The 10,537-nt window shown below is 46.5% G+C and overlaps 1 protein-coding gene across 1 annotated transcript in view; it reads right to left on the bottom strand.

Annotated features, from left to right (window-relative positions):
- Nucleotides 1–7,031: 7,031 nt before the first annotated feature.
- Nucleotides 7,032–10,537, bottom strand: part of AKR1A1 (aldo-keto reductase family 1 member A1) — a 1,289,949-nt gene continuing 1,286,443 nt past the window's right edge. The window contains exon 9 of the mRNA XM_085602859.1: nucleotides 7,032–7,388. Coding sequence (XP_085458985.1) covers nucleotides 7,323–7,388 — 66 coding nt within the window. The 3' untranslated portion in view covers nucleotides 7,032–7,322. The remainder of the gene's footprint in view (nucleotides 7,389–10,537) is intronic.

The raw sequence follows: 10,537 nt of genomic DNA, 5'->3' as shown, positions 1-10,537 counted from the left end.
AGATGGGACAGGTGTGATGCAAGAAAGGAGGGAAGAAAGAAAAAGAGCAAGAAAGAACGCAAGACAGAAAAAGAAATCATCTGAATGAGAGCAACAGAGAAAGTAAACAAAGCACATATGTAAATAAAGAGAAAGTTGGAAACAAATAAAGAAATGTAGCATAGAAAGAGGATGCCAGGAGAGAAAAAGTAAAGGAACTGAGCTCTAGGTGATGAAATAGACAAATGGAAGTGAGGGAAAAAGCACGGATAGAGACAGTGTAGAGGACAAAGGGAGAGGGGAAGAAAGAGTCAACAATAGGATTAGGAAAAACCAACCATTCTGAGAGCACCTAGAGTAAAGATCCTTCACCTTGTATATCAGTTAGAAGGCCTTAAGTCTAGGCACAACTGTTAAGATATCACTACATCTTTGGGAACACATAGACTCAGGTGAAGTATCTTGACTGTAGGTGCTCTCAGAATGGTTGGTTTTTCCTAAGCCTATTGTTGACTGAACATTACGTGCTCTTGGCCATAGTACTCTGGGGCATATCAGCAACAACCGGCGATAATTATCGCTAAACGCACTTAGTGCTAAGATAATTATCACCTGCTAGCGTTGATTTTTATCGCTGAGATAGCGTGCTATTAGCAACGCTTATCTCAAAAGTGATGAAAATCCTAGCGCTAACTGCCAAACGTAAGATTATCGCTGGAAACCCAGCGATAATCCCACAAAGGTTGGCGATAGCTTGCTGATAGGGTCTCACATACTTAGCCATGATATCCACCTTACATAGGATATCATGGCTAAGTCAGTCCTGAAGCAGGCGTAAGGAAAGTAGCGATAACAGAGGTTATCGCTACTTTTCTTGTCGCTATGCTGCTTTGCGTGAGGCTTGATAATAGGAGAAATGTCGCTTAGCGACATTTCTCCCGTTATCCTGGGGAGGAACGCCCACTTTGCATCTTATTAGAGATGCAAAGATGAGCGTTAGGTATTGAGGTGCTAAGGCGAGAACTCACCCGATAGCGTGACCTTGCTAATATAGCGATAAAATTATCGCCGCTTTTCGGCCGAAAACGGCTGCAAAAGCGGCGATAATTTTATATCGCCGCCTTGTAGATATGCCCCTCAGTGTGTAAATCTTATCTTAAGCAACATTTCAGCACCCCTTGTTTTGGAATACCTTCTACTGTATTTAAAGGTATTTTCTGTTTTCCTGGTATGAATGGCTCCAAACTAAATGGCCAAGAATGAGTTCTGGTGTTGGAATATGCAGAAGGGTTCAGGTTTGTGCAGTAGACTGTGATGAGTTTTCAACTTCCAGAGAAAATATAGAGAGGACATGAGATGAGAGAACTCTCTTAAGGGCATACTTTTTGAGGAGGCCCCCTGCTTTTGATTGCAGTGGCTCAGTTTATTTGGTGATTCACAATTCCAATCATGGGTAAAACATGGCTTGTTGAACATAGATGAGCTGTACTTGCAAATTGTTGGATTGCGTATTGCATTTCAGGTTTTCAATTTGACCAATCTTTTGACTTCTTACCAACGAAATATGAGTGTCTTCCTGGTCCAGGGCCACACTGCTTGTTCTCTTATCTGTCTTGTATCAAGACCCTGCTAGACTATGGGGTGAAAGAAAACTTGAATAAGCAGCTACCTATGTTATATGACATCTCTTTATTAATGTAATAACTTCACTTTCACAATTGCTTTATTAACCTTCCTGCTTTCTCAAATTTGCTTGAAAATGCACCATTTGTCCACTCTTTTTTCAAAATTTTCTCGGGGAGAGAGCCCCCCCAAACCTCCTAAGTTTGTTCAGGCTCGCTCGCTACGCTCGCTCGCTGCGAGCATTATGTCAATCAGTTTACGCTCCACCTCTTTTAAATGTCACCAGCCGCCCCTCACAAGGAAGTCTACAATGGATGCGTTTCGACCCATGAGTTATTTGTAAGCACAGCACCAGAGCTCCACACCAAGTGGGGTAAAGCCAGCCCTGATGTTCACTCACCACAAAGTTAAATCATAAAAAAAGAAGGTTCCAAGAAGAGCATACATCACGCAACACGAGAATGCTCCCATTTTTGACAGCTTTTCACTGGCAGTTTTTTTTATTTTATTTTTTGATGGTGAGTGTGATGAAGGTCAATAAATCAAAGCCTGTTGAGGACCTGTTTCAAGGCCTGTTTTCTCTTTTCTTTGTTTTGTTTGCCCACACTTGCCTTAAACACCGACTGCAGCAGCTGCAGGCTTCGATCTCCTCCATCGACAGTCGTGTGTGCACTTCACACATTTCTGAACTCCTTCCAGTATGAGGTGGGGGCCACGGAGGCTTGTTTACACCCTAGCGACAAGTTTTGAAATGGGTGGGGTTGCACTGGTACAGAGTATAGCCTCGCTGATTGACAGACAGCCTCGGAAAACCCAGGGGCTTATTTACAAGGCCCTTGCGCCACTTCTGCGTAATTTTTAACATGTGAAAAGTGACGCAAAAGTGGCGCAAGGGGCTTGTGAATCTGCCCCCAGGGCTTAAGTTTAAAGCGCTGGGGTTGTTTTCAATCAGCGAGGCTGCACTGTGTCATAGGAGGCAGTAACCCCGCAGCATGCAGGGCGCAGATAATCAGGGCTCAAAAGAAGTAAGGGGCATATCATCAAGAGGGGGCGATACTAAGCGCTCTCAGCGCTAGGATAATTATCGCCTGCTATCGCTGTATTTTATCGCTGAGATAGCGCGCTATCAGTGACGCTTATCTCAAAAGCGATAAAAATACCAGCGATAGCTACAAAATGTGCGATCATCGCTGGAAAACCAGCGATAATCGCACAAAAAACAGGCGATACCTTGCTGATAGGGCAGGGTGGACTTAGCCATTATATCCACCTTCCATTGGATATAATGGCTAAGTCAACCTGAAAGCAGGCGTAAGGAAAGTAGCGATAACCAAAGTTAGCGCTACTTTTCTTATCCCTCTGCATATTAGCGTGCAGCTTGATAATTGGAAAAATGTCGGTTAGCGACATTTCTCCAGTTATTTTGGGGAGGAACACCCACTTTGCATCTCATTAGAGATGCAAAGCTGGGCGTTAAGGGAAAGGTCGCTGAGGCATGGAAACACGCGTTAGCGTGTCCATGCTGATAGGGCGATACAATTATTGCCTTAACGGCCGAAAAAGCGGCGATAATTGTCTTGATGATATGCCCCTAAGCCCTGTAAATCGTGCGACGGCAGGCACCTGCTCACTAGCGCAAGTGTCTTTTTTAAAAGGCCTGCTTTAGCCTGACCTTGCACAGAGTGAGGGTCAGAAGCTTTAACCCCTTCAGTGCCCATGACGAGATAGTCTCGTCATGGAGCGCGCTTGCGCTGTGCCCATGACGAGACTATCTCGTCATGAACCCCGCCCGCTAATGAAACGCCCGGCACATTGCGTGGAAAGGGCGGGGCACAGAAGGGGTTAAGCAGTTCCCTACTATCACAATGTTAAAAACAAGTAAGAATTGAGGTAGGCGGGATGGGCAGATGCGTGTCGCATCCCTGGCAGAAAAGCGGCGCAATGCTGGAGTCGCGTTGCAAGCGCGATGCGGCTCCAGCAAGACTCGGGGGCGCCCTATGCCTAACATGCTGCGTCACTCCTTACCCCTGATTCAAGCAGGCGCAGGGTTTTGACGCAGCATGGCCGTAAAAGTGACTGAGTGAAATCTTGTAGATTTCACTCAGCCACTTTTGCGAGGCGTTCCTGCGCTGGAACGCCCCACCTTGCTCCGGAACGCCCACATGAAATGCAGGTTTCATGTGGCGCAAGGTTTTATAACGTGACGCAGCTCCCTAGATGCGTCACGTTGTAAATACCCCGCAGCATGGCGCTGGTTTTGCACCGCCATTGCATCACAAAAGTGACGCAACGGGGGCGCAAAAGTGACGTAAGTCCAAAATTAAGCTGCCCCTCTGTACCTCAGTTGAAACAGCTGAAATTGATTATTTTGAAATAAATGCCAACACGGCAACAACTCGGCTAATAGAACCGCATGCATTCAAAGAGGCCATTAGGGGACACTGCCTAGGTATTCACTGGAATATGCGCCGACAGTTTGACAAAGACATCACCAAACTCGAATGTGACCTGCTAGGTCACGAAACCCAGGCTTTGCAAGAACCTGCCCATTGTAATTGTCCTATAGTGGCACAACAGGAGAACACTCCGTCTTAACTATGCAGCCCACACTGCTAGAACACATGCTGGAGCCGGCAAGTCAGGGTCCCTGCTGGCATGGATTATTCACCAGGAACAATCAGAGCACCCTATATTGGCATTGAGGTCCGCCTCTGGTACAATGCCCCATACACAAAAGGACATACACAACGAGCTAACACATCACTCCTCCTTACTGCACTAATCAGTGACCTCCGGAACTGCAGGAGACATTGACTCCTTCCTGGCTGGAGTGAACCTACCCAGGGTCACTCCGGAACAGAAAACAGACCTAGACAGTCCCATTAGGCTATTTGAAATTCGAGAGGCCAATCCTGCACCTGCCACTGGCAATGCGCCAGGCCCGGATAGTCTGCCAACCAGGGGGCATATTATCAAGAAACGGCGTTAAAATTATCGCCGCTTTAGCGGCAAAAAACTGCCGGTAAAGCGGCGATAATGGGCTTGATAATATGCCTTTGAGAATTCCAATAGAAGCCATGTTTCTACAACTTGCTGCTCCTTCTTCATTACAACATTATAGCAAAGACATTAGTTTGGTACTCAAATTATGCAGGTGAGACCTACTGGCTTTGCCAGTGCTGGTTTTCTTTTGGCGTTCATATTGGTCCACGCAGTTTAAACACAACATCTGGTCACCTCCGGTGGGTGGCCAGTCCATGGAGGATGATTGTTTTTTTTAACCAATGGGCATGCTGAAGATTGCCAGACCTAGAGTGTTGCGTGAGAAATTGCAGGTCTGAATTGCGCCAAGTAGAGAAATCTACACACAGCTCAAATTTACAGATTCATTAGCTGAAGGTGTCATCTGCACCGTGCTACACAGAGGAGGCCTAGATTCACAAAATGGTCACACAAAACAGTGCAGTACCTAAAGCTGCTGCGCTGCGTCATGTGAGAGGGACAGAGCAGGAAAGTCGCACTATCCTGCTCTCTCCCTAGCTCTGGCACACAATTAGAGACATAGGGGTCTATTATGATGGCGGGCGGATGGGACCGCCAGCTACGGATGCGGCGGTCCCGCTTGGGCAATTAGGATACGCCCCCCACACTGGCGGGCGCATCCCACATATTTTGTATTGCGGTGGGCGGTGCTGTCAGCAGCACCCGCCGCAATTCAAAAAAGGCATGTGCATGCACAACGTGGCAGGCACTGCGCGGTGCCTGCCACGTCATCCATGCAAATGCTGGGGGGTAACAGAGATACCCCCTCCACCCCCCAACATCCTGAGGGCCCGCAACGGGCCCCCAACTGAGGCAGCCGCATGCCTTCATTGCCGCCACGGAAAGGCTGCTTCCCGCTGCCATCCTAATATGGATGGCGGTGTATAGCAGACACCGCCACCATATCAGGCCCCTTTTCCACCCGGTCACCTGTGTGACTGGCAGAAAACTGGCGGAGTCTTTCCGTCCGCCGGGGTCCCCCCTGCCATACTAATATGGCGGAGGGAAAATAGGTGGCGGGCGGGGTATGATGTAGGGCCGATCGCCACAGCCCGCATGGCGGTGGCGATCCGCCCTACATCATAATAGATCCCATAGTTACAATGCCCCAGAGGCACTTTTAACCAGCCGGAGTGTCACTTTTGTGACGTTCCAGAGGCGCAGAGTGCTGGCCCACATTTACAAGGCCACGCAAAGCCACCCTACGTGGCTTTTCATAGCCTTGTAGAGTTGGAGTAAGGCAATGCCTTACTCTGTGTGGAAGGGGTGTTTATGAGTGCTGTTCTGGGTGTTCCCACACAACACCCATGGTTTTTGACACTGCCCCAGGTTTACAACATAGCGTAGATCTGAGGCAGCGCCAAACTAATGCCTTCCCAAAGCAGGCTTAAGGGGGAGAAATGTTTACATTTCTCCTTGTTTTTTCCTCTTTCCACATGTGCTGCATTCTGCAGCACACATTGAATGAGGACAACACCTCCATCGATTTTTTGGGTGCAGGAAGGTGTCCCTCCCGCCACAAAAACAATCATGCCAAGAACACAGACACCCTTATACCAAGGTGCAAGGGTGTCTGCATTGGCGCTTGGCAGCAGTTTGTGTGCCAGCAAAAACAACAGGAATGCGCCATATCTTGCAGATACGGCACATTCCTGCCTTTTTCTTTAGACATCTAGAAGGCTTGCGGTCCTGCCCTACAAAATATTGTAAATATGCCCCTTATACTGTAGTGCGCCACGCAAACGCGTTTGCACTATATTGCAAAGGTGTCTATATGAGCCTAGTATAGGTTTTGTACTTGAAGTACACCCTTCCAGTATTAAATACTATGCCTAGACTAACTGTTTCCAACATTGGATGTGTGCTGTAGAGTGCAACAATCATGAAAAATGGGAAAAGTTGGAAGAAATTAAAGCATTTATCCTTTCTAACGCCTGCTTTCAAGTGGCGTTTTCTGTGGGGGTCAAACACCAGTCTAATATTGTTAGTAGATAGGGTTTTGCATCAAAAACCATGGGTGGTTGCACAGGAATGCCCAAGTACTATCCATGAAAGGCCCCTCTGACGAATAGAAACGCAAATTAGCGCTTTGTCCTGCTTTATGTTACTTTTACGCAACTTTTCAGCACAAAACCAATTTTGTGCTGGAAAGTCAAAAAAGATTTGCGCCAAATGTTTGCAAATCTGCCCCAGAGTGTTGCACCAAGGCACAGGGACAATCCAGAGTGGTTAGCGTAGAATTTTCACTTCCGGAAATCCTCCCGTTCAAGTTCCTACATGAAAACTACTGCCGAATAGAAAGCAGCTTAACATGTGTGCTTATTCAAGGTGGATGGCTGTGTACTCAAATAATACATTTTGATAATATACCATCAGTGAATCGGAAATTTTCTCTAGATGTTGTAACATCCGTATTTATTTTTGGATTACAAAGATTAGAAATCTATAGTTGGAATTGGCGTGGGTTTTTAAATCCCATTTGTGAGCAGTGGATACCTGGTGGAGCATGCAACAAAAGCTTTGAAAAAACACCCTTTTTGATACATTTAGAATCAGAAATAAAAAGTCCCAGAGGCACTGTTGTGGTCACTGAATTTTGTTTCTGTATTTAAGAAACAGGCAGTAGATGAGAGAACTTCTGCTGGTTGATGCATCAGCTTGTGGTCCAGATGTCATCATTAGTAGGCCTCGCTGAATGGGTAAAAGGGGTGTCCAGCATCCCTTGGAACAGACTGTCCATCCACCTGTGGAGAAGAAGAGGCGGAGGGAGGGGTTATTTACAAATCGCCCATCTTTCTTCTGCAATCTACAACATTCCGAACCTTCTGCATCGATGTTCTGTACGAGTGAAGGGTGCTCCTGCTCCAGTTTGGCAAGGAGAAATAATTATGTATTATTTTGAAAATATACAATTTCTACGCATGCAGGAATACTACTGCTAGGCTTCTGAACGACAAAAAGGTGCATATTTACTCCAAACATAGACTTAACCTACAGTAGTACGTTTCTAGATTTTTCTTCTGGCAGTTTTGAGTGCTGGAAACAATGTCGCTGCTGTATGAGTGAAACCAACCGTCCATTATCTGAGGTGGGGTTAAGTCGAGGAGCACCGCATGTGGAGCACACTCACTGCACGCGTGGTCCCAGCCGACACCACATTGTAAGTAAGTCCTATATCGCCACTGATATCTGAAAGAGGCATTAGAGAGAGGAACACCAATGATATCGGTACGGCGTCATGAACCGGAAGCGTTGGGGGATGGGCAGATGCAAGTAAAGGCTTCCTCTTCTTACCCTACCTGGAGTCTAGAGGGAAGAAGAGACCGAAAGAATGATGCTGCAAAATGCACGGGGTCCACTTGCGGAACTACAAAAGTAGAGCACTATGGGGCATATTAACAAGGAACGGGGAAAATTAACGCTAAGGGCGCTTAGCGTTAATTTTTTTAACGCCCGCTATCACTGGATAATATCGCCTGGTTATCGCGTTATTAACAACGCTAACCGCCTAGGCGATAAAAAATCCAGCGATAGCGGCATTTTGAGAGGTTATCGCTGGTAATGCAGCAATGAAACTACAAGGATAGAGATATCCTTGTTGATAGCCCAGGGTGGACTTAGCCATGTAATCCACCTCCCATTGGATTACATGGCTAAGTCTGAAAATTAGCAGACGTAAAAAAGCAGCGTTAACCGTGGTTAGCGCTGCTTTTTTTGTCTCTAACAGGGTTAGCGTGAAGCTTGATAATAGGAGAAATGTTGATTCTCCTATAATTTTGCTCTGGAACGCCCACTTTGCATCTCATTAGAGATACAAACGGAAGCATAGTGAAAAAGGGTGCTAACATGTGATTTTGCATGTTAACACCCTGTTGTTGATAGGGCGATCATTTTATCTTCGCTTCTTTGGCTTTCAAAGCCAAAAAAGCAGAGATAAAGCCCTTGTTAATATGCCCCCAAGTAGGGCGGTAGACTATTAATACTGGCAGTTTGCTGGACCATAGCAGAAGTCACAGATGAATTTACAGCAGCGAAGAGCAATTTCAAAAGATGGCTCACATCACCACAGAGAATTAACCTGCGGAGAAAGGAAGTGCCATGGTGAAATCTTCCCACGGAGGTCACCTGGAACCAGTGCACACCACTCCTCTGAGGAGATGTAGGAGCACATTTATCAAACTTACATGCAGCACAGCAACCCACCTTGTCGCTGTGTTAAAGGGAAAGGGCAGGAATACAAAATATTTAACATTATACGGCACATTCCTGTCCTTTACTTGCACTGGTACCCTCTGGGCTGCCTAGCACCAACACAGACACCTTTGTGCTGTGGTCAAAGGGTGCCTGCATTGTACGCCTGATTGTTTTTGTGAAGGAAAGTCCTCCTTCCTGCACAAAAACAATACTGAGAGGCGTTTTCCTCTTTCCGCATGTGCTGCAGAATGCAGCACACATGGAAAGAGGAAGAAATGAAGAGGAATAAAGACATTTCCTGGGAGGTGTGCACCAACATCCATGGGTGGATGCGTGGGACCACCCACGCTCCACCCATTGAACACCCCCCTGGGGCAGAGCAACGCGCCGCAGTGATTTGCACTGCATTGCGTTACTCCAGATTTATCAAACCATACAGGGCCTTGCGTGGCTTGATAAATCTTACTTTAGTGTTGCGTCACCCTTGCGAGGCGCAGGGACGACACGACACATCGATACATATGCCCGGTAATATGCAAGATTAAGATTTATGTTAAAAAAGCCAGGGCTGGTCCTTCTGTGGCTGGGTTTGTACAGATACTTAACTGATGAGCAAATGTAATCAATCAAAAACAGATTATTGAGAAATATCTGAACTGAAACCCCAAATAAGGCATGAACCCAAATACTTTACATCTCACTGAAGGAGCTTAAGCGGCATTCATGAAAATACTCAGGGGGATGTTGTCAAGGAAGTGGAGGAGAGAGGGGTTAGCCTTCCTGGCTTAACGCCTCTCTCCTCCACTTCTGAAACGCAGGCTGCACCATATTTACAAGGGTGTCTGTGTGCAGGGGAGTATTGTTTATGTGTAGGGAGGTGCCCCTTCCTACACATAAAAAACACTAGAAATGTTATTCTGTCACTTTCATGTGTGCTGCTTCATGCAGTACACATGAAAGTGACAAAATTGCATTTTTTGAAAAGTTTGTTTATGTACAGGAAGGGACACCTTCCTGTACATAAACAAACAATGGCATTTTGCTTTTTTCCATGTGTGCTGCACAAGGCATCACACACGGCAAAAGCAAAAACGAGAAGAAATCATGCATTTATCCGCGTTTCGCCATCTTAAGACCAGTTTTTACCTGGTCTTAATTTTGGAGCTGCCACCTATGTACGCCACCCTTGTACATAGGGGGCAGCGTCAAAATGAATGGGTGTTGCGGTGGAACGCCCATCGCAACACCCACTGCCCACCCCTTTCACGCTAACCATAGCATGAAAGGGGGCCTTATGTACAAGGCAGCGTTAAGCTACGTTAAGTGGCTGAACATTGCCTCGTACAGAAGGCGCAGCCCCTATCGCCACCACAACGTGACTATAGGTGGCGCTGTGGTGGCGATAGGGGCTTGTACATATGCAACTCAGTTTCCAAATGTGGGGCATATTATCAAGAAACGGCATTAAAATTATCGTCGCTTTAGCGGCAGAAAACTGCCGCTAAAGCGGCGATAATGGGCTTGATAATACGCCCTTGGCAATTCCAATAGAACCCCATGTTCTGGTGTCAATATGGGCTTCTATTGGAATTCTCAAGGGCATGTTATCAAGCTCATTATCGCCGCTTTAGCGGCATTTTTCTGCCGCCAAAGCGGCAATAATTTTAACGCCGTGCTTGATAATATGCCCCTAAGTTCA

This window comes from Triturus cristatus, chromosome 4_2, assembly GCF_964204655.1.
Source record: "Triturus cristatus chromosome 4_2, aTriCri1.1, whole genome shotgun sequence".
NCBI lineage: Eukaryota > Metazoa > Chordata > Amphibia > Caudata > Salamandridae > Triturus > Triturus cristatus.
Note: the sequence above shows the minus strand (reverse complement) of the source record. Positions and strands in the feature narration are given on the sequence as shown.